Below are 24,530 nucleotides of genomic sequence, written 5' to 3' on the forward strand. Positions count from 1 at the left end.
TGGTAACCCTGAAACCATAATTCTTCTTTTCAAATCTCCGATGTCTTTAAAATTGAGATAACCAAGTCTATAGTGCCATATCCATTCATCCATGCTAGCTGAAGGTTCTATTCTGAGACATGTGTGCCTTCAAGATTAACCTTCCACCTAAGTTGAAAACTCTTATCATCTTGTCTTCGATTGACACTGTGTAGTTCTTTTCGACCAACTGCCCTATACTGAGCAAATTAATTTTCATGTTTGGTATGTACAATACATTGGAAATTACTGACCTCTTGCCACCTTTCCTCATAATCAGAACTTCACAAATACCTTCAGCTACTAGAGTATTATCATTTGCAAATTTTACCAATGTGCTCTACAACAAAGATAAATGAGGTTACAACAAAGATAAATGAGGTTACAACAATTCGATTAGTCGAAATCAGCAAGAAGGAGGATGGTTGAATCAGAGAAGATCCTCATACCAAATGATTCATCATGTTATGCTTCCAAGAATCGCTCAGTCGGTGCTCTAGATACCATATGTTGGAATTAAATCCAAGACTTTGAGTAATTCCGAATCAATCTTGATGAACAAGATTCAATCGCTCTGATCGAATTCCCTCTTGTTCTTCACTCTTCACTCGAGTGAATCAACCAACATTGGTTACAAGATTGTATCATTGCACAATGGTGATGAAAAACAAGAAAAGAAGATTGAATTGAGAAGAAAAAAGTTAGGGTTTATCGAGGGAAGGAAAAAAATGAATTTTCTGCAGAGTTACTCTCTGCTCACAAACTGTGACTCTTCATTCTTTTGCAACTGCAAAACTCAAGTGTATACAATAATAGGGGTTACTCTCTATTTATAAATATTGCTTGTTTGCTCCCTAAGAAAAACCCATAAACAAAATCCCAAAATACATAATTCTGCCAACAATACAAAATTAGGTTTAAAACCAAATCCATGTTGAGGCTAACTCCTCGACACTTCAACACCCACACAATTTTGACACACAAGATTTCGACGACAACACACTCTATCGAAAATACTACTTTGACACAAAGAATTACAATTTAACATTAATGATAAACATATTTTTATCATTCTCAAAAAAATACAAAAAAAAACTCTTATATTAAGTATTTTAAAAATTGAATCGGTAATCAAACTAGTGAGGATACTGAGTCATTGGTTTATTGATCACTAATTTATTGATTTAATCACCAAGCCACTAATCGAAACGCATGATTAAACCAGATTAAATCGAATAACTCAATTGAATAAACATATATATATATATATATATATATATATATATATATATATATATATATATATATATATATATATATATATATATATATATATATATATATAGAGAGAGAGAGAGAGAGAGAGAGATCGAACCTGATGACTCGATCTCTAAAATAAATCACAATACTTACAAAATTTCAAAATATCATAATTTTACAAGTTTATTCTTTAAATTTAAATTCTAAACATAGTTATCACACATAACAAAATACAAATTCAAATAAATTTTAAAAAAAGTCTAATTGCAACATAAATTGAATAACAAAATAGAGAAAGTGTCTAATAAATTTAATTTTAATAAGAAAAAGTTATTCCAAATAAACTTTAAATAAAGTCTATTTATATTTTTATTTTAAAAAAATATATAAAAAATGACGTCATTTTGTCGGAGAAAAAAACAAGCATTTAGTAGGTCGATTCTCCAGTTTTTGAAATTTTTATCTAAATAACTCATTTTTTCACCTATTTCTCAAACTAACTCACTTCCAAACAAAAACAAATCCTCAAAACAAAGGAGACGTCAATCCAATTGACGGGCATGTACAACAAATAAGATGAGGCACCAATCCAATTGGCAATAGTGTACAAACACGTAGGAGAGAGAATGTAATATCTCTTATATATTTGTACACTGTCACCAATTGGATTGACCCCTCCTCTTATGTGTTGTACAGATGCGCCAATTAGATTGACACCTCCTTTGTTTTGAGATATTTTTATTTGAAAGTGAGTTAGTTTGGAAAATAGGGGGAAAAGTGGGTTATTTTGGATATTTATTTGAAAAAATGAGTTATTTAGATTAAAAAAATCTCAATTTTTATCGAATTTGACCAGTTCGATTGCTTATCCGATTTCAACAATCAGACCAGATCAATGACCCATTCGATTCCCGATTTAACCGATACTACCAACAAATTCGGTGTGGTTTTTAAAGCATTGCTTCTATTTTTTCTCCCTATTCTCTTTCCTAACACATATTAGTTATTCTCAAAATAAATGAGTTTTTTGTTTGAGAGAACATTTATATTTTTTAAATCTTAGTTATCTTATGTTATTTCATTAGATTCCGTTTTATCTAATATCACAAACATACTCATTAGAAATTTGTTTTTCAAAAACACAGTAAGTTCATATTTCACATGATAGTCTTAGAATTATGGATTAGATTTAACCCAATCCTACAATGAGTTTGAAGGTGTTCACAATGCAGAAAATCTAGAATAGATTATTGCTAGCATCTTCGAATTATAGGTCAGACTTAACTCAATTTTATAAAAATGACTTATAAAATAGAACACACTAAACTTTTAAAAAACCGAAATAGACTATATCTATAAACAATGTTGGATCAAACTCCCTCCTTCAAACTCACTGAATGAAAGTATTATAGACTACAATAAAGACAACTCAAATAATTCAATTAGGCGGCTAAGGGCGAACCGCTGCAGAATTTACATCGAAAATTCATGTACAAAACATGCATTAAAATTTCTATATTTCTTAAAATATCATTCATGCATAACTATAGTGACTTTAACTTCTAAGATTCTAAAGCAATTTTAAGGGTTGTATCATCTAAATGATATTGATATTGAAGATGCATGAGCTAGATTTCAAGCTCCTAACATCTTTAATGTTTCAATTTTCAAATTTTTGCTAATTGAAATCATAGTCATACCTTTAGATGAACATGGACCTTCAATCTCATAGTTATCATTTTAACTCACCATCAATTGCGCCAAAAGGAGATCTTCTCATCTATACCCATGCATCTAGGGATGTATACATTATAATAGTAATTCATCATGCATCCAATAGATTTAGATGGAAAGTACTCCATGGTGAGCTTCCAAATTTTGTGACACTTGAAAGTAGATTCAATGCTACTAGAGATTCAAATCCTTTCTCATCTTCCATTGTCCATGATTTCAAAACATCTTTCTTGTTATCAAACTTCTAACTTGAGAAGGCGGTATTATCATTCGATTATAAGTACTCTCTAGCTTCACTGAATCTTTTTAACACAATCAACTGATTCATCGTTCTCATTCGAGCTTGAGTCGGGCCTACCTTTTTTAAGACTTTTTGCATTATTTCTAGATAAAGAAGGATATGGCCAAATTTGGGTGCCTAACCACTTCAAACAATCATCACTATCATATTGTTTTATGTTGGTTGTGGCCTCCCATTTAGGAACTTCAGCTTGAAACCTAGGTCCAACGGGAACAAATGGCCTTGGAAGATGGTTACTTCTAGAAGGTAAGTAAGGTAAAAATTTCTTTCGAGAGTCAACAAAATCCATGTCTTCTTCTTTTAGTTTTTCCTTGATTGATTCCGGGATATCATAAGAATTACTATTATCATCCATTAAATCTCTAGCATGAATATAAAAATTATCTTCGTTCATAAGATAACTTGATCGCTTCATAAAATCTTCAACATCACTAAGGTGAGAATAGTCTTGTCTAGAAATAACACAAAATTCTACTCCATCATTTTGAGCAGGGGAATCATATTTGTGTCTTGTTGGTAAACTAATATTTTTTCCATCTGATGGTGTTGAACATAAGACAGGAGATGATTTTCTTTTTTGATCTATGGCATTATCAGTACCATACTTCTTTTTACCGACACGTTCAGAATTAGTAGCAAATTTATCACCACTTATGTATTGCTTACATTTCCTCTTCTGAAATATAACATAGAATAAAATAATTGTGGCACTATTACAGAGAAAAAAATATTTACACAACCTATACACTATCTTAGATAGTTATATCGAGTTTTGATTAGTCTCTATAATTTGGTAAAAGTTATATAAATTTTTAACTAATAAAATATATTTAAAAACGTATATGTTAGAGAGATCGTTGTTAGCACTCTTTTTTTTCCTGCAATTCTGTTGTGTTATGTCGAAGCAATGAAGACTTACACATACAACGTGTATGACTATCGGATATGATATGTATCGAATACATCATTAACCAATATATTTATAAATCTCGTCTCCAAGTCTCGTAACATTTTATTTAAATCTTTTAATAACTCTTTAAGTCAGATTATATTATCGGTAAAAAAATATATATCGCGGTACTAACTCTTGTATGTGTTTCGTAAGTTCATCTATAATTAAAGTAAAAAGATAAAGGTTTAGGATTGAATCTAGGTGCAATTTTATTGTTATGAGAAAATCGTTCATCTCTCTACCATGTGTATGCAAACTAGTCCATACTCTCTCATACATAAGAAAATCCTAACTCTTTCTTTTCTAGAATTTTCCACAAAATCTCTTTGACACATCATCATACGTCTTATCCAAATCTTCCAAATCTGGGAAACTTAAGAGCAAGTCTTGCTCATCTACTTGATACTACTTCATCAAATGTCGTAGTAGTAAATAAATTATTTCCATGAATAAAATTTGACAAATCAATTCTATGGAACATGAACTCCAACACAGACACCCAATATAACACAGACAACTTACTCTAGCTTTTGACCTATTTTCCCTTTTTTATTTTTATTCTATGGCAGGACAGTTTCTAATGTCAAATGAACCGAACACATGTATGATTCAACCCATGGAACCTCACTTTAATTACATTAGTCTATAATATTAAAAATAATTTGATAGAAATTGACACTTGACATAAATAGACAAAAAATTATACTCTTGTGATAGATATTTGCAACTTCTCTTATATTAAAAACAAATTGCAATAGTTGAAAAGTAAATATGTATACATACCTCTGAAACTTTAGAACTACAATTCAACAGCATGGAAACATCGAGCTTTTGATTTTGAAGAGTATTATGTGATGACTTTTTATCACAAGATTTGGAAGTTGTTTCTTTTGACCATATCATCGTATCTCTACCAATAATGCTACTCTCTTCGCACTATTAAAAAAAACATGCTAATTAAAAATTTAAGTAAGTGCGTTTAATCTTTTAAATTTTATATAAACAAGTTAAATTTATTAATCAGCATTTTTATATTTAATGAAAAAATTCATTCAACTTGCATTTAATATTTAGAATATTCATGATTTATTGTACTATAACAATCAAATTTTATTTCAATAAATGAGATATTACATAGATCAAATAATAGTGTAATGTATCAAAAATCACTCGTCTATTCTACTAATTATAGTTCTTTTTCAAACTTTTCTTTTATAAATTTTTCTAAGATTTGATAACCCATGTACTTTCCTATTATTAAATTCATAATAATTTAATATTTATTGGTTCATTTTAGTCCCGTAATTTATTCTGGATTCATTCTGGTCTCGTAATTTAAAAATGGTCCATGTTTGTTTCATGACTTTTCTTAACTCTTCAAAATATACCATGTTAATCTTTAACTCTTTAAAATGTATCATATTAGTCTGTTAACTCTTCAAAACGTATTGTGTTAGTCCTTTTTGTCTAATTAGCGATGGATTTAGCGACTAATTTTTGAATTTTTCCATCACTAATTAGATTAAAAAGAGTAATATGATACATTTTGAACAATTGAAGGACCAATATGGATTTTTTTACATTAAAGAACCAAAATGAACCCCGAGTTTTGTTGAGAATGTATCAAGTGTGAGTAGTGTGGGTAATAGTCTCACATTGGTTAGGAATGTGGAGACTTGAGCATTTATAAGTGAGAGAACCCACTCACATATCACCTTAAGGTTTTGGGTGAATATGTGGTGTGTCTATCACAAAGGTGTTGCTCAAAAAGAAGAAGTCTCACAATGTTCAATGCTCCCTAGTGAAAAAACTCCTCAAACAAATGGTATCATGAGCTTTTGGTTCGAGAAAAGGGACCGACTTACTTGTATCAAAAGTCAACGGCGCCACAAGGGTGGTGAGTAAGAATCATTCTGTTGAAGAGTGTCAACGGCGCCAGGATGGTGAATAAGAAATATTTCGTGCGGTACAATAGTTTTGGTAGTAAGAAGAGTTTCCACTTGAGGGGGAGCATGGTAGACTCACACTTGAGGGTGAGTGTTGAGAATGTATCAAGTGTGAGTAGTGTGGTTAATAATCCCACATTGGTTGGAAATGTGGACACTTAAGGATTTATAAGTGAGAGAACCCACTCACCTATCACCTTAAGGTTTTGGGTGAATATGTGGTGTGTCTATTACAAAGGTGTTGCTTAAAAAGAAGTTTCACAATATTCAATACTCCATAGTGAAAAAACTCCCCCAATAAATTTAACATACAATACCAAAAGAGATATTAAGTCATTCATAAATCTTCTATTTACATTTCAAACCACATAAATATAATTTCCACCATCTTTTCTACTTAAATGATTTAAATACTCGGTTTAATATTATCATTCCTAATTTTAATTCATCTAATTTTAACACATTCATTTCAACATACTCGTCTCTTTTACATTTAGTTTATTTTCATGGTACTCTTTACTATCCAATATTTTATTTCATACAACGTCGTTGGTCATACAACTACAAGAACAAGAACAACAAATATTAACCAAGTTTTATCCTATTAAGTGGAATTGGATATATAGATCAAATTACTACGTAATGTTCTATCCAATATCATGTTTCTATCTAATTCGTTAATTTAAAAAATAACTTAATAGTTTCTCTTTAAAAAAATTTAAACCTCCATCTATCTTTAACTATTTGACTTGTTTCAATATGATCTAGGGCCCGTTTGTTTTGGCTTTTTTTTAAAATGATTTTTATAGTGTTATATATTTTAGTGTAGAAAAATTTACAAAGAAACTTTTCATAAAAGCTTCAAATGAAAATTTTGTTTGAATAATTATTCTTAAAATGTTATTTTAGGTATTTTATCATTTTATCGAAACTTTTTTTGGATATCAAATTTTCAAAAAATCACTTAATTTTGAAGCTATTTCAAATAGCTTTTCATAAAAATCATTTTTAAAATACAACTTTTGAAAAAATTATGATTTTGACTATGTTTTGATCTTCAATAATGTATATTTATGTTATAGAATGAACAATTTAATCTTTTAATTTATAGAAAACAAATTTAGAAAAACTTATAATATTTTGAAAAACATTTTTGTAAAATCCATTTTCAAAAATACAAAGAAAAAATCCATTTTTTTTAAGCTAAAACAAACTGGTCCCTACTCTCCTAATTGAATCCATAAATCTTCTCTCAATTTATCCAAATAATCTAAACTTATTTTTCACCCTTTTTTCTAATATCTAATATAAATTCTACCCACAACAATTTTTCTCATAGTATCATTTTTACTTTAAAATAGAACAGTTAATTTTGTATGTGCACAAACAAGTTCAATGAGATTTTAGTTTTCATTCAAACCTTAGAGTATGTTGGATGAGGAAGTATACGAGAAAAAAAGAAACGCCTTTCTTTTAAGAGATGATGTTGTAACCTAAAAATGATGAAGAAAAAATTTGTCTTTTATCCAAAATAAAATAAATTATACTATGATAAAAACAAGAAAAAAGATAAATTATAGACATATAATTCAATAATTATGAAGAAGACATTAGTCTTTTACCCAAAGTAGAGAAGTAGAGAAAAGTTTGAGAGAAAGATAAATGGTATTTCATGGAATGAAATGGTAGCTAATTTGATTTCATATTCAATTTTTAAAATTTTACCTAAATAATAAAGAAAAATTTATATTCTAATTCACTCCGCTTCATTCCATTAAATTTCATTCAATTATACTTTGTTGAGATCCATCAAACAAAACAAAATATAAAGGAATGAGACATAATGAAACTAAGCAGAATGAGATATAATAAAACAGAATGAAATAAAAATGACATTTTATTGTTTGAGTATTTTATAATAGAATAGAACAATTTTATCACCACAAAAATCAGATAGTAAAACAAATAATGGAAAGTCATGAAATGCATTCTATCCGGTTTCACTCTATTCCATCATTTTTTTTAATTAATCTAAATAGAGATGATAGTAGATAGGGTTTGGGCAGGGTACTATAATACCCGTTTCTGTACCACGATTTAAAAGAGTTCATGTATCCGAACTCACACCCGTGTGGGCATCAATTTTCGTAATCGTACTTGTATCATATGTGTAACTAAGTACCTATATTTATATTCGTTTATCCGCATTTCTAATAAAAATAATATATCATTTATAACTGATCATGTCATTTTAAATTTTTGACAATATTCAAAGATAGTATTGTTGAGTTAAAAAATAAACAGATAATATTGTTGAGTTAAAAAATAAACAAATATTATATTAAAATGCATACAAATTTAATAGTTATACATTTAATAAATTTCATAAATTAACATCTATGCATAATAATAAAAGTAAAAATATATAAATATATATTATGTGGGTATGAAGCGAAGTGGGTACTAAATGACTCGTACTTGTACTCATATTCACTTATTTTCGTGAGTAATTGTATGTGCCTATATCCATTTTGTGGGTTTTTCCCATATCCATTGTGAGTGACTTTTATAGGTGTCCACTCGGAATCCGTCCAATTGTCATCCCTAAATCCAAACACTAGAACATATGTGTAGATCATTCTATTACATCTCATTCTATTTCATTTAGTCAATTCAAACATATCCTTAATTTTCTAATCTTTGTTTAATTTTAAACATTGGTTATCATTAACATATTTTATATAGTGCTTATTATTAATATTTTAAGTTTTTTATATGGTATAACAACAAAAATTAAATTTTAAAAAAAATATTTGAACTCATCATCTAATATAACTTTTTACAAATCAAGAGAATTTTAATTTTTGAATAAAAATAATCCCAAAACTCTCCCTATTTATATCCTTCTATTTTCCTCATTCAATTTTTCTCTCTGTTGTGGGTTCGAATTTGCATATCTACATCTAATATCTCTTCATAACCACCAACTTAATAATTTAATGAGAGAAGTCTTACAAATTTTTATTTAGACAAAAAATTATATATTATTATATGAATTTAGAGTAAAAAAAGATTCAAAACAAGTTAAGCATTTCAATTTGAGATAATTATGAATAGAAAAAAGAATGTGACAATTAATTATAGATAGGGTGCTCATGGATAAGGGTCAACCCGTAAATCCGCACCCGTAAATCCGCTCGTAGAATTCTTATTTTTACCCAATTCAATAATGTACGAGTCCAACCGAAACAACCCATTCAAACTAATTGATATTTGATCCGGGTAACGGTTTGAAGTTTTAAATCTAGGAACCCGCAAATCCGTGAACCCAATTCATTGACATATCACGATATTATTATGTAACATAATTCTTACCATGCATATGTTTTTTTGAAATATAATTACAGTTTTACTAATTATACTTTACACCATTTAACGTATTACGAAATCGAGAGGATAAATTTTTTTATTCAAAAATAAATATATTTTACTTTTAAAATTATATTTTAAACCATTTATAAATTTTTTGACATCATTTATATATTGGTTGGACTTGATCTAAATCGTAAGAGAGTTTTTAGATATTAAACCATCACAATCATCCGTTTGTATTACTTTTTAAATGGTTAAAATAAAAATCAAATATTTTAAATAAATCAATAATTGTGATTAACTGATAGTATAAAAATTCTTTATACTGTCAGTGTATATCAATTAAATTCTTTTTTTAATGTTTTTGTAAAAAAATATTAATTAAATTATTATTTTATTTAAAATTTGAAAATTATATTTAGTGGATAATCCACAAACCTAAATCTATTAATTAGTAGGTTGATTTAATTTGGATTTAATCTCAGAAGCACCAATTAAACACTAAACTCAAACTAAAAATTATTGATTGAATTGAACATTCAACTCAAATCAAAAAATTATTAATTATAATAATTGAAATTAAAAATTAAATTTAAACAAGAAATCATTGAGATCAAGATCATATGTATATATAGATTACAGTTAAGCTTGCTTCTTTGCCTAAGGTTTAGATTCTTCAATATATAAAAAGACAACCCAAATACAGACTATTGAAAAACTAATATAAAAGTCTTTCCATAAAGAAAGCATTAGGAGATGCAAGCTGAAACAATAAAAAAGAAAAATGACTCACCGCAAATCAAGAGAGCATAACCTTTGAAACCGATAACCAAGGATGTGCCGTTTGCTCCTTCAACAAAGAAGACATGAATTAGGGTATAATTGGTGCCTTTATATTAAAGCTAATGGGCCGAAAGAATAAGCCCAACAACACAAAAAGTCCAACAAAATATTAATAAAGAAAATTGTTTAATACACTTCATAAATTACTCCCATCAAAATTTAAAAATACTCTTAAAATTTGGATTTACACAAATGTACATAAAACTCTCTTTAAAATACGTCAAATAGAAAGTAAAAAATATATCCGAATTTTAAAATTCAAAACAACAACTTACAAAAATTAAAATATAGAAAAGAATTTAATATTTTTTGAAAAAATAGTTTTCTATAGGATAATAGAATAATATTTACTATTAACATATTTTTAATTTTTAAAATGTATATTAACAAATTATCTTAAGTTCTCTAAAATTCTCATTCAGTATAAATTTTGAATTCTAAATTAAAGAACTTTGTGTTATTAATAAAAACAAATCATTTTTTTCAAAGTTAACTTCTCTCATTTTCTTCAAAACTCACAGGAAAAATGTAAAGTTTTGACAACAATAGGTAGAAGAATCTAATAATTCATAACATTGAATGTGAATATAAAACTATACCTATCATACTATTATTATGAAAAAAAGAAGAAAAAAAATTAAATTTTTATGTTCCAACATTTTCATTTCATGTCTATAGACACCTCTTAAGGATGACATTAGTAAATAGCACAAATTTTTTAGTTTCAATATTGAGTGTGCCACTTTTTTTTAGAAAGAAAACAACTGATATTGTTCATATGTATATATATAATGTAAAAATATAAAAATAAAATAAAATTATATATATATTTTAGTTCGGAAATAAAAAACTTAATATATATATATATATATATATATATATATATATATATATATATATATATATATATATATATAATCAACTTACGTAAGATTTTTTAACTTATTCCAAATTATAGTCTTTAAATTGCCTCAAAACTCATTGAGGAGAATCTCTTCAAAGACCTAACCGATTGGGGTACGATAAACTCCAAAGGCATGTCCTTTCCACATTTTAAGATGTTTAGGCAAATCCTACACTACATCAACAACGATCGAGTTCGAAATGAGTGTCGGTAGATCATGCTAGATTAATCTTCCATCATATAAAATTTTCCCTCGACAAAGAGCTTTTCCACAAAAGAGCTCTTATTTTCAATTTTAACCACCCATCGTCCGCCACATGGGCACTTGTTGAAACATTCAAGTCATTGCATAAATCATCGTCATCATTTTGCATCACTCTAGCATCAAACCATGCATATCACCTCATTCATTGGGCATATTCCCATAGCATGAATATTTCATCATCAAAAAGCCTTGTAACACAAGCATAAAAAGTCAAAAGCCCAACATCGCTTGGAACCCAACATTTACAATAAAAGAGCCTGATCTCACACGGCGCCTCAAAAGCCAAGAGCCCGACCTCGCTCGACACATCTAAAAAGCCCAAAGTTCAACCATGTTTGACACCTCTCGAAATCCCAACCTTGCTTGACACCTTACAAAAGACCTATCCCACTTGGCACTTACCTTGAAGCCCAATCTCCCTTAGAACAAAATCAAATGCATCAATCAGTCATCAGACTTCATGCATTTCTAACACATGTCACATGAATAATCATCATACTTCATGCATAAAAGCAAATTTAAATCATCATGCATAGCATCAATTCAAAACATATCATGCATTGGCATAAAGCATACATGTATAGCATAAGCCAGGGTTATGTTATCGTTCATCGAAGTCCAGATTAATTCCCCGGTTAAACCAATTACAATTTCCTAACTCAGTAGGAATAATTATTGGTTTCCTCCGGTAAGTAACTTCCTCATAAAGTCTCATTTGAAAGCTTTCCTTAGCAAGCTTTCTCCCCAATGAGTTATTTCTGGAATCTTTCCCAGTGAATAATCATCTTAATGATCCATACTAACATGCGAGTGGATATTAACCTTTCATATCCCCTGCGAGTCTCCTTATCTTGATTTAAACGTCGACCTTCGAGTTGACAATGATCATTTTGTCTTGATCTAAGCATAAACTCTTGAGTTGATGAGGATCTTTTCCTCTTTGATCTAAGCATCAACTCCCGAGTTGACGACGATCTTTTTTCCGTTCGATATAAGCATCAATCTTCGGATTGACGACAATCTTTTCGCGTTTGATCTAAGCGTCGGCCTTCGGGTTGACGACGGTCTTTTTCAGTTTGATCGGATTGACGACGATCTTTCCCATTTGACCTAAGCATCATCCTTCGAGTTGACGATGATCTTTTCCTGTTTTTTCTAAGCATCAACTCTCAAGTTGATGACGGTTTTTTCCCGTATGATCTAAGCATTAATTCTCGAGTTAACGAAGATCTTTTCCCGTTTAATCTAAGCATCAACTATCGAGTTGATGACGATCTTTTCAAGTTTGATCTAAGCATAAACTCTTAAGTTGACGGCGATCTTTTCCCATTTGATCTAAGCATAACCTTCTGAGTTAGTGACAATCTTGTCCCATTTGATCTAAGAACTCTCGAGTTGACGACGATCTTGTCATGTTTGATCTAAGTATCAACTCTCGAGTTGACGACGATCTTATCCTGTCGAATCTAAGCATCAACTCTCGAGTTGACGACTATCTTACGCCCTATCCTGATCTAGATGTCTTCTAATTCATACCTCGGTGGACAAAATTTTAGGTCCTTTCTTATTTAATTACCTTTCACCATGAGAATGTGAAGACTAGCGTCATTTATCTTCTCAGGTTAAAGATATTTAAATAGAGGCAAATATCGTACCCTAATTTTGTCCAGGATTGTTTTAGATTTTTTTCTTGCATTTAGAAGAAAAAAAATTTTAAAATATAGTTATCAATTTTATTTCATTTCATTAGGCATTTGATTAATTTAATTTAATTTCTTTTGACATGAATATATATATATATATATATATATATATATATGTCATAATTTAGTTATTATTTATATTTCAATTCTAAAAAAAGTATATGTGTGTTAGTTTTTATTCTTTATTTTTTATTCCATTTTAAATATTTTGTTCCATCTATTAAAAATACAAAAAAAAGGTTGCATTAAATTTTATTCTTTGCATATTTTATTTTTTATAAGAAAAATACAAAAATTGTTTTAGATTTATTTTATTTTATTTAATCTTGATGAGCAAGTAAAGAATTTTAGGAAACTTTTAATGTGATTTGTTAAATATGATCAAAAATAAAAATCAAATAATATTTAATTTAGGTTTTTGATTTTATTAAATTAAAATTTGATTTGGCCCTTTTTTTAGTTTTAACCCTAAGTGTTTACTATAAGAGTCCAAATTGACACAAAAAAGACAATTACATTCATACAAAGAAAAAAACTACACAAATCTCCCATCCCTCGCGTGTTCTTCTTCAAGAATTAACACAAACTTCCAATATTCACATCACTCCACCGTTAATTCATCTTCATCATTCACTTCAACACCATAAACACCTCCTCCACCTTCCAAAAAATTTACACAAGCCACTATAACACCATCCCTCCTTTCATCAACAATACAACAACGATACAAATAAAAACACACAAAAATTACACAGAACTATACTAAAATTTCCACAAGAAACTCTTACACACAAAAAAATCTCATTAGAAAGCCCTATAAAAATCCCAAATCAAATTCTTTTTTTCTTGAGTCAACACCCTGTTTACCGTGAAAATTGGTAAACAACCGCTGATCTTCCAAATTACTAAATTTGGTTACTTACAGGATCGATCAGATTGATCCTAGGACATGTGCTAATTGTTTTAAAGTAAATTCTAGTAAATATGAACACTTCGACAGTGTCTGTGGTAATGATGATTAAAAACTCAGACAGTAAAAGACTAATATGAATTAAAGAGAAATATTGTAAAAGAAATGATGATAACTAAAAGCAAAGAAGAATGTTTGAAATAAAGAAGTATTAAGAATGATTGAAATGAAGAAGTATTTTTGGAAAAGTAAAGATAAACTGTATTGCTTCAAAATAACTGACAATGGTGTAAATAAACGTATATTTCTTAATTTACGGTTCCTCTTCACACTGGTACTTGGTAAATTATACAGACTTTGTACACACTTTGACACACACTGATCCTAACATTAAGACCCTATATTTATACTTAATCGAAATAATTGTTTCTAACGGTCCTTCAATCACGTCGAGACACATGGCACTTTGCATGGATGTAGTTGTCCATTATGCTCAACGTGTACTTTCAGTTGTTTCAGATAAGAACAAAGTTCCCTTCTTTATTTGAATTTTGAATCTCCAATCGAAACCGTCTTCAAAATATTTGAAGAACTATTTCTAAGTCCTGACTGCACGCTGACCCTTCTCACCTAGGACTTTCAACTCGATCTCCCTAATATCAGATTCGGTCGAAAACATCTTCACATGGGATTTCCATTTTGGTAATTCTAAAATGGGCGTCGAAATTATGAGCTAACAAATTGACCCCCCCCCCCAAATGTTATTTTCGACATATGGGAGAAAAAGACATTTTTTGAGAACATGCTTCGACACCTTGAACAACTTTGACATATTGCCGAACGTTCCAAAGTTGCAAAACTTTTCAGTTTCTTCCAGTTGTCTGGTGACGTCAGAGTCATCATTACCTTTTTCCTAACCACGTCTCTTCAGCCCATAACCGAATCTTTTCAATCATCGTGTTTCCTAGACTCTAGGAAATTGTGGGTTCAGACATTAATTACCACCTTTCCATCACACTATCCAAGGGAGACACGTGTCCCACTAACTTGTCAACCATCAATGTTGATTTGAAGCATTTTTTCTCCCACTTCTGCTTATAAAAGCCACAAACTTACCAATTTCACATTTTTACGCTTACTGAACTTTCAAACGCTCTAGCTATTCATCTTCAAACAATCTTCAACCAAAACCCATATTATCTATCCCTCTTTCAACTTTCAACAGAAATGGCAACCTCAAGCAAAACCCCTAAAGAAGTGAGCATAGATATCAAAACCACAATTGTGAAATCAAAAGCTCCCAAGAAGATTTCGGAGCTTCCTCCTTTCACTATATTTCCTAATCCAATAACGGTGGGTAATCAGCAATATATCCCAGAACCCAAAACGGAGGAACAACACAAGATCTACGCTTCCCAGGTACTTATCCCTGTTTCTATTTCTGGTAAAACCCATGCATTATCTGGGCCTTTAACTGATGTAGACACTGATTTTAGCAAACTCAACGAATATTTCCCCTCTTACCATAAATGCAAGCCCATAGGGCAAGCAAAAAAATATAGGGTTGAGCTAACCGCTGCTGAAAACCCAAACACTAGTGGAACCATAGATTTAAGGTTCATGAACAATGGGTTTAGAGTTTTTCGCGCTACCCCTTCATTCAAAGACCCAACATATTACTTGGAATGGTTAAAGAAAATAGAGAAAACCGAATCCCAAAAATGGAAAGACATGAGAATTTACGAGCTGATCATGTTGTCGAAGATAGGATTTGAGTATAGTGCCTCCATGTTGGTTTCTTCATTGTACTTTTGGGATAGTACACATTATACTTTCCACCTCCCATGCGGCATGGCTACACCAACACTTTTTGACTTAGCCGCTATCACAGGGCTAAAACCCACTGGACACACGTACGACCCTGAGATTGACTCTGAAGATACCATAGACTTTTCGACCTCTCGAGTAACATATTCGACTCACATCGCACATTATCATGACAAAGACACCGACACCATCTCTGACGTGAAGCACATAGATTTCTTAGCCCTGTGGTTGTCTCATTCTGTATTCTGCTCGAAGTCTCTACAAGTTGCCAAAAAATACCTCACCCTGGCGAATCAACTACATGTTGGACATGATGTTTGCCTAAGTGAGATGATATTGGCAAGCCTATATGAGTCATTGAGTGATGGAGTCGCTCAATTGAAGAATTTGGGTGAAAAGGGGAATCTCCTCCTCTCTGGTCCCTTTTGGCTATTACAACTCTAGCTTAATGCCACGTTCGAGGCAAGTTTACTGAATAAAGGCCTCATTGATGAAGAAGTTGAGGAAGTTAAAAACAGAAGGATCGAAGGTATTCGACTGGCCTAGCTGACTCCCAATGACGAAGGACAAGCCCTTCAACCAACTTTCATGGGCTACATAATGATGTTCGCCAAGCGCCATGTTTTTACTTCGAGCATGGCCCCATTTGCTTCCAGAAAGTGTGTTCCAGAATGGTTTACAAGGACTTTCCCATCTCCCTTCAAAAAAACGAGACACATAATCTTTACTGATTTGGGAAGCCTTTTTGACCCCTAGGATTTTAACCCTTCGATTTAACCCCTCGAAGGTTCAGGTTACTTTGATCGTATATCAACCCAACCTTATTGCTCGACAGTTTGGGTTAATTCAGGCTCTCCTAAAGTGCATGTATGATAAAAAGGGTAGCCTCCTTCTCTACAATGCAGTCCATAATGAAACGACCGCCCTCAAGCAGATAGCCATATATACTGGCAGGACCCAACTCATTCCTCTCAACTTCAAGCCTAACTTCCTCTACATCGAGAATTTGGGAGATGGTGGAACAAATACTATATTGAAGAGTTTTGTGATGTCTCTTCCTTTATCCAACATTTTGACAAAGCTTTTTTTCTTGTATAGGAAAAGACCAAAAAAGGTACTTACACGCTTATCAAAGAAATCCAAGCTCTTCAAAATTACTTTGAAACTGCCTATAGGCTTGATGGTCTTAGTCGAACCATTCGCGAAGCAGCAATCACGCTCAAAGAATTTTTTTCAAAGAAAACGGAAAGTCTAAAAATTCCTTCTTACGTTCCTCATGAGAAACGCTACAAAATGGATTTCGAATTATTTCCCCCAAAATTTCCTCCACTGCCTAATGCTGACTTTGGAGTGGCCCTTGCCCCTCCATTTCTAGACTGGTTTATCTGTGGGAACTCCATTAAGATACTTCAGCAGCAGTCCTAGAAAAAATCCCAGCAGGTGGTTGTGACTAAACATACTCTAGACAGTTTCAAAGGGTATCTCCATATAGGGATAAAAGATGTTCGCATCGAATCGAACATATATGAAGGTGTGACACATGAGTTTTTCCTCGAAGCATACCCCTCTTTCAGACTATCTTCCCTTAGCTTACACTAATTGCTTTATGTTATTTTCTTTTAGCCACCAGGGTTCCACCCAAGAAAACAACAATCAGAATATCAGTTGAATCGAAGACTAAGGGAGGTAGCAAGCCTACAAAGGTATATTTGTGTCTTGCCCTTTTTTACTCTTGGTTATGTTTAATAATGTTGGCATTCCAATGCTTAATTCAGGATGCTCGAAAACCTCCTCTAACCCCCATAAAAATCCAAAACAAACCCACACAAAAAAATGTCATAATAGATTTTGAAGAAGAGGATCCGTCGCCTATGCTCGACCTAACCTATAGGAAGAGAAAACAACCAACTAAGATCACTGACGCTTTGAGCCATCCCCCAACAAAACTTTCCAAGAAAAGGCCTTCTGCACTTACCATCCAAGAGCCTACTCCTGAGGACATGGTGAAGATAGTGGCGGCCTAAAGTGAAAGTGATAACTCCAGCCCTACGATCGAAGGAGACAAGGTCAAACAAACTTCACTCTATCTTACTTAGCTTATTTACTTTCTTTCACCACTCATTCTTTCGATTGTTTTGATTTCAGGATGGCGCGAGTACCGCCATTCGAACCAAAGCCACAACTTCCTTCGTGCCAGCTTCCATAGCAGATGTCTTAAATAGCGCTGGCGAATCCACCTATCGACCGTCATCTGAAAAAATCTCCATGAGTGAGATCAATCAACCCCTTTCTGGTGGGCTTTATACTTCGCCACTAAAGACCACTACTCAACACTCCCACGCCAGCGGCTCCGATCATGAAACTGATTTGAACGAAGAAGATGACGCTGGAGTGAACCAAGATACGATGGTGGTGGATGAAGGAGTTCAAGCTGGAGATAATCCTGGAGACGATGCATGCAACGTCGAAGGAACGACCGATCCCTAGGAAGAGGGTGGCAATGGCGAAGATACGGTGATGGAGAAGGAGAATAAAGGTAACCAGACCCCAATCCCTGTTGGAGACGATGATGGAGGCTCTGAAGAAAGGGAGGATGACATAGGTGAAGGACAGGATCAGAGCCAAATTCTTGCCATTCCCACTATTGCAGCTATTCCGACAGGTAAAGTTTCGATATGTAGTATTATGGGTCTCTCTGTAGAATAACTGGCTATTCTGAAACGAAGCCAACCCCTTGAATATTTGAAGGCTATGTTAAGTTGTAGGGAAAGTTCTTCTGAGAAAAGCCTTAGCACTGCTTCGGCGTCTGACGATCAACCTTCGAGTACGCCTACGGATGAAGTGCTTTCTAAGATTAAGGACAAGATCTCCAAGGGTGACTTGTTCTTGCTGTCGTTGGCTGATCCTTCTTCCCCTTTGACCTTGAGGGCTCTTCTTAATCAAGTCAATATGCTAGAAGCCTCTCCTAAAGTGGCCAATGTTATCTTGGAGGTAGGCACTATGATCGACCAAGTTGTCGAAGATCATAAGCTACTACCTCAACTAACAGGAGAGATCGAAAAGAAGACTGGTTCTGAAGCAGCTGCCTAGGATGCCACTACTGAGTCAACCAACAAAGCAATGGAATTGGAGAAGACAAAACAAAAGAATAAAGAGAAGATCGAAGGCCATAATCGTGATATTGCTTCGTGGAGAAAATAAATAGAAGAACTACAGGCCAAAATCTCTGAAGCTGAAAGAAGCAAAAGTGAACTCTTGGAGTTCGATGATGCTTTGATGACTAAAGAACTAGAATTTGACATGGAGTTCGTCGAAAAAGCTCGAAAACTGGAATCTGAAATCAAACTTCTCTAATCGAAAAGGTCTTTATATGAGAAACGTCTGGAACTTCTTAAAGCAAAGTACCTTCAGATCAAGGTCAATCTTCCTTTCTAGTTTTAGTCTTCTTTCCATTTTGCCTATTTTGATGTAATGAAATATAAGTTTTTATTGTAATGAATATTAGCCTTTTGGGCCTTCAAATCAAATGCAAACCATTTTGACACTTTCACCATATTGGCTCTGACTGACTTATACATAATTACTCATTTCTTATTTTTATCTCTTGGAGTATTGGCCTATATTTTTTTAACTATTTCCTATTTAATCTCAAGATCCTCTTGTCTTCATTAAGTTCCTCAATGTCAAATGCACCATTAGAAAATACTTGCAAAATCCGAAAAGGGCCTTCCCACTTTGGAGACAAATCCCTAAGGTCCTATCCTTTCGATCCATTGGAAGGATCACCTTCTAGACCAAGTCTTCAGGCGAAAAACTTTTGATTTTTACCTTCTTGTTATAAGAGTTCTCTACTCTCTTCTTCTGTCGTTTTAATAACTCCAAGGCATTTAGTCTTTCTTCATCTAGATCAACTAATTCATCCAGCATCATGTTCCAATATGACTCTGAAGGAATTTCATGATGCCTTTGAATTCTTGTGGGTTGTAGATGAATCTCTACTGGTAGAACAACATCATGACCAAAGGTCAGTCGGAAAGGGGTCGAATTAGTGGCTTCTTTGGGGGAGGTCCGACATGCCCACAAAATCTGATATAAATTTTTGTGCCAATTTCTAGGCTTCTTCCTCACATGCTTCTTAATCAAACCAATAATCACTTTATTAGCAGCTTCGACCTGTCCATTAGCCTGAGCATAATATGACGTCGAAGTTAACAATTTGAAACCCATTTCTTTAGCAAATTCTTGCATCTTTCGACCAGTGAATACTAACCCTTGATCTGTCATGACAGTCTCTGGGATTCCAAATTTGTAAATAATATGCTTTTGGATAAAATCGATCACATCTTCCTGATTTACGTTTGGTAAAGGTATAACCTCGATCCATTTCATAAAATAATCAACGCCCACCAGGATATACCTCTGATTATTAGATGATGGTGGTCGAATTTCCCCAATTAAATCCAAAGCCCAACCTCTGAACGGCCAAGGCTTGATTATATAGTGAAATTAGCTCACAGGAACATGTTGTATGCCTGCATGTACCTGACATTCTTGGCATCCTTTTGCAAATTCGATACAATCTTTCAACATGGTAGGCCAATACATCCCTTGGCGAAATAAGAGCAATTTCATCTTATGGCCAACTTGGTGTGCCCCACATGCCCCACTATGGACAGTCAAAAGGGCTAAATATGCCTCTGACTCACTGAGGCACTTAAGCAAAACTCTCTCAGGAGACTTCTTAAACAACTCGAATCCCAAAAGAAAATAACTTAACACTCGATACCTGGTTTTTCGATCCAAAGACGTCGTTGGATTCTGTAGATATTCCATTATTGGTTTCCTTCGATCTCTGTCTGTCAGATTATCTATTGCCAATATTTTGAAGTTTCCTTCATCAGCGTATCCCAGCTTTGTCTTTTCTAAGTTTGATGGGGTTAATCTGGTTGATCCAACTTTTCCTCTGACTTCGATAACTTTTTGCAAAATTTCTTTTGAAATTTTATACCCAGATGTAATTTGAGCCAAATCATTAGCCACTTGATTTTCCAATCTAGGTATATGTTAAACTTTAGCCATCTCGAATCTTTTTAGCAATCGACTGCTATTATGAATTACATAATTAAATTCTTCTTAATACATCTGTATTATTTTGTGTTATGTTTTATGACTAACTTTGAGTCACCCATTATTTCGACTCGAGTTGCCCCCAATTCCAACAATATTTCAAGTCCGGTTATGAGGGCTTCATATTCAGCCTCATTGTTCGAGTAGAGACCCTTCACTATGTACTTGAGTCTTGTTGGAATTTTATTAGGAGAAATAATTAGCACTCTTATGTATGTTCCATCATTGTGACTAGACCCATCGAAGTACAACTTCCAAGGTTCTAATTCGAGATAGTCCAATGCATTCACATCTATGGAGTGGTCGACTATAAAATCTGCTACCACTTGTCCTTTAACAACCTTTAATGGCATATACGTTAAAGAATATTCAGTTAATGCTAATGCCCACTTCCCAATTCGACTGTGCAAAATTGGTTTGGACAACATATGTTTAATAATGTCGAAATGAGATGAAACATAAACATCAACAGGTTTTATATAATGCTTCAACTTTGTACAAGAGAAATACAAGCATAAACATAATTTTTCAACTATGCTATACCTAGTTTCTGCATCATTTAAGACCCTACTGAGGTAGTAGATGGCTCTTTCGACGCCATTATCATCCTTTTTAGCCAACATGCTCCCTAAAGTCTTGTCAGATGCAGATATGTACCATCTCATACTCTTATTTCTACAAGGTGGTGTCAGGATTGGTGGATGACTCAAGTACTCTTTAATTTTATCGAATGCTTCTTGTTGAGTCTGCCCCCATTTGAACCCTTCCTTGTGTAGTCGAAGTAATGGCGAAAAATCTTGCATCTTCCCACTAAGGTTTGAGATGAATCTCCTCAGGAAATTGATCTTCCCTAGTAGTGACTTCAATTCTTTCTTTGTTGATGGCACTTTCGCCTCCATTATGGCCTTGGTCTTATTCTGGTTTATTTCAATTCCCTTTTTGTGGACCACAAAGCCTAAGAAGTCCCCAGCCTTCACACAAAAAGCGCATTTGAGAGGATTCATTTTCAGGAGGATCGTCGAAGATGGTCTATATGGCTCTTCCCTGATACAGACTTAATAACAATATCATCTATGTAAACTTGCATAAAAGTCTCTATAAAATCATGGAAGATCGAATTCATTGCTCTTTGGTAGGGTGCCCCAACATTTTTCAAACCAAAAGGCATCACCACCTACTCGTAGGTGTCTAAGGCTCCAGGACATTGAAATGTTGTTTTTGGGATATCCTCTTCTGCAATAAATATTTGATTATATCCATAATATCCATCGAGCATGCTAAGATATTCATAGCCTGCGGTGGAATCGACTAGCATTTGTGCCACTGGCATTGAATATTCATCCTTTGGGGTTGCAGTATTTAAATCTCTAAAGTCTATGCAAACCCTCAAAGTACCATTCTTTTTAATAACATGCACAATATTAGCTAACCATTCGACATACCTGGTTGTACAAATGAAGTTACAACGAAGGATCCTCTCGACCTCTTCTTTGATCTCCGAGAGTATTATTGGTGCAAATCGCCTTGGGTTCTGATTGATGGGCTTCTTTCTAGGCTTGATTGGTAGCTTCAACTCGACCAGATCTCGAGTCAAACCAGACATCTCATCATAGTCCTATGCGAGACATTCTTTGAACTCTTTCAACAAATGGACTACTTCAACTTTTAGTTGAGGGTTGATATTGGTGCTAATGTAAGTTGGCCTCTTTATCAATCCCTCTCCCAAGTCTATTTCCTCAAGTGGATATTGAGCCAACATTTTAGCATTTGTTGCTAGCGGATCCTTCTCGAAACCCAAAGGCTTATCATCGTAGATAGCTTCGAGCCTCTGGCCTTGCTCTTCGTTTTGACCCTTGTCAGGTGGCATTGGATCAAAGTCCTTCCCATGACCTATCTGATGAGAAATTTTACTGGCTTCAACAACCATGTTTTTTACTTCGGCCTCTAAGGCCAATTGTTGCTTGTTTTCGGCTATGTAAGCCGAAATCTTTCTTAGTGTTGCAAACTCAGTCATCAACACTGAATTCGCTTCCCCAACCTGTGGGTGCAATTCCAGACGCTCCTAAGTATCCAAAGTCGTCCTCGCCCACTACTTCTCTGTCCCAACGAAAGCAATTGTAAGTGAAAGTCATTGTAAGGGTGCAACAACAGGGAACAATAAGCGTTGTCATCAGGGGTGAATGCAAAAAATTTCGAATCACATGGAGCGATATTGGCCAAATGCTTGTCGAACTGGCATCTGTCGGTATGGTTGATAGGGGTTTTTAAGTACCCTTGATTTGCCTCTATGTTTTCCATGATACCACTTGGATGTCATATAATGATTCGCTGGTGCATTGAGGATGGGACAGCCCCGACCCCATGTATCCACTCCCTTCCAAGTAACAAATTATAGTTGGCCTTCGTTTCCATAATCATAAACATTGTGGATCTTGTGACTGTTCCTATGGTTAACTAGACCTGGATGACACCAAGGGTGGAGCCCACTTTACCCTCGTAGTTGGTAAGCACCATATTGTAAGGTCTGGCATCAGTGTCGTACTTAACAATTTTCCTCAGCATGTGATGAGGAATCAAATTCACGGCCGCGCCACAGTCCACCAAGATTTTATTAATGGGAACACCTTCGACCTTCCTAATAATGAAGATAGGCTTATGACGAATCTCCATAGCCTCATTGGGTCTCTCGAAGAAGGAATTTTGCTCTTCAACGCAACCATTATTCATCACGTAGTAGCACATTGGCTTATGAGCATCCATTTCTCTTTCCGTAATGTTGTTGGTATCTTCGACCTTTGTGATTTGATCGAACTCCCTAAGCATCACAGACACCACGCTGACTAAAATATCTAAAGAAGCCTCAGATCCTGAGTCGAAATTATCAGTCAACATTTCATCTTCAGCAACCATTTTATTATATCTTTCTCTGGCCGCCTCTGCCGGATCATTGAATTTTCTTTTGATGAAGCCTGAGTCTTCCTTTTGTCTCGCAGGTATATTTGTGTTGGACTCAACTTTTTCTTTTTCGCCAGCATCCCTCTGGGATTTTCTCCTCCTTTGCTCCCTTCTCCATTGAGACCTTTTCATAGGGTTTTTTTCTTTATAATTTTCAGAGACATAGGAGGTTTTCTTGTTGGCCTGAAATTCCCTATGGTAAGCTAGTGACGAACCTCTTTCGACTTCGAAGCTCTTCCATTTCCCTTGGCCGCATTTCCTGCCATCTACTGGCTTCACCCATTTCTCATTTGAAGCTTCAGTACTGGGTTTGAAAGAAATGGGTTTAGTAGCAAGACCTTTTTGCTTTGCTTCACCAAGTTTCACCATCGTCCGTCTTGGATCATAGTATCTCCTCGGGTCAAAATTCCTTA

At 33.5% G+C, this 24,530-nt stretch overlaps 1 protein-coding gene across 1 annotated transcript; it reads right to left on the reverse strand.

Moving 5' to 3' along the window:
- Nucleotides 1-2,697: 2,697 nt before the first annotated feature.
- LOC127092773 (uncharacterized) lies at nucleotides 2,698-10,429 on the reverse strand. The gene is made up of 4 exons (XM_051031663.1): nucleotides 10,377-10,429; nucleotides 7,632-7,704; nucleotides 5,049-5,201; nucleotides 2,698-3,989 (listed from the first exon to the last, which is right to left on the reverse strand). The coding sequence occupies exons 3-4, from the start codon at nucleotides 5,166-5,168 to the stop codon at nucleotides 3,306-3,308; spliced, it is 804 nt and encodes a 267-aa protein (XP_050887620.1). The 5' UTR covers nucleotides 5,169-5,201; nucleotides 7,632-7,704; nucleotides 10,377-10,429; the 3' UTR covers nucleotides 2,698-3,305.
- Nucleotides 10,430-24,530: the final 14,101 nt, after the last annotated feature.

The sequence above is a fragment of the Lathyrus oleraceus genome, chromosome 6 (genome assembly GCF_024323335.1).
Source record: "Lathyrus oleraceus cultivar Zhongwan6 chromosome 6, CAAS_Psat_ZW6_1.0, whole genome shotgun sequence".
In the NCBI taxonomy this organism is placed as follows: domain Eukaryota; kingdom Viridiplantae; phylum Streptophyta; class Magnoliopsida; order Fabales; family Fabaceae; genus Lathyrus; species Lathyrus oleraceus.

Bases quoted from the DNA above. Each gene is read 5' to 3' on its own strand.
- LOC127092773 (XM_051031663.1), bottom strand. From the start codon at position 5,168: ATGATATGGTCAAAAGAAACAACTTCCAAATCTTGTGATAAAAAGTCA. The intron at 3,990-5,048 runs GTATGTATACAT...GTTATATTTCAG, and splicing joins GTAGTTCTAAAGTTTCAGAG to AAGAGGAAATGTAAGCAATA.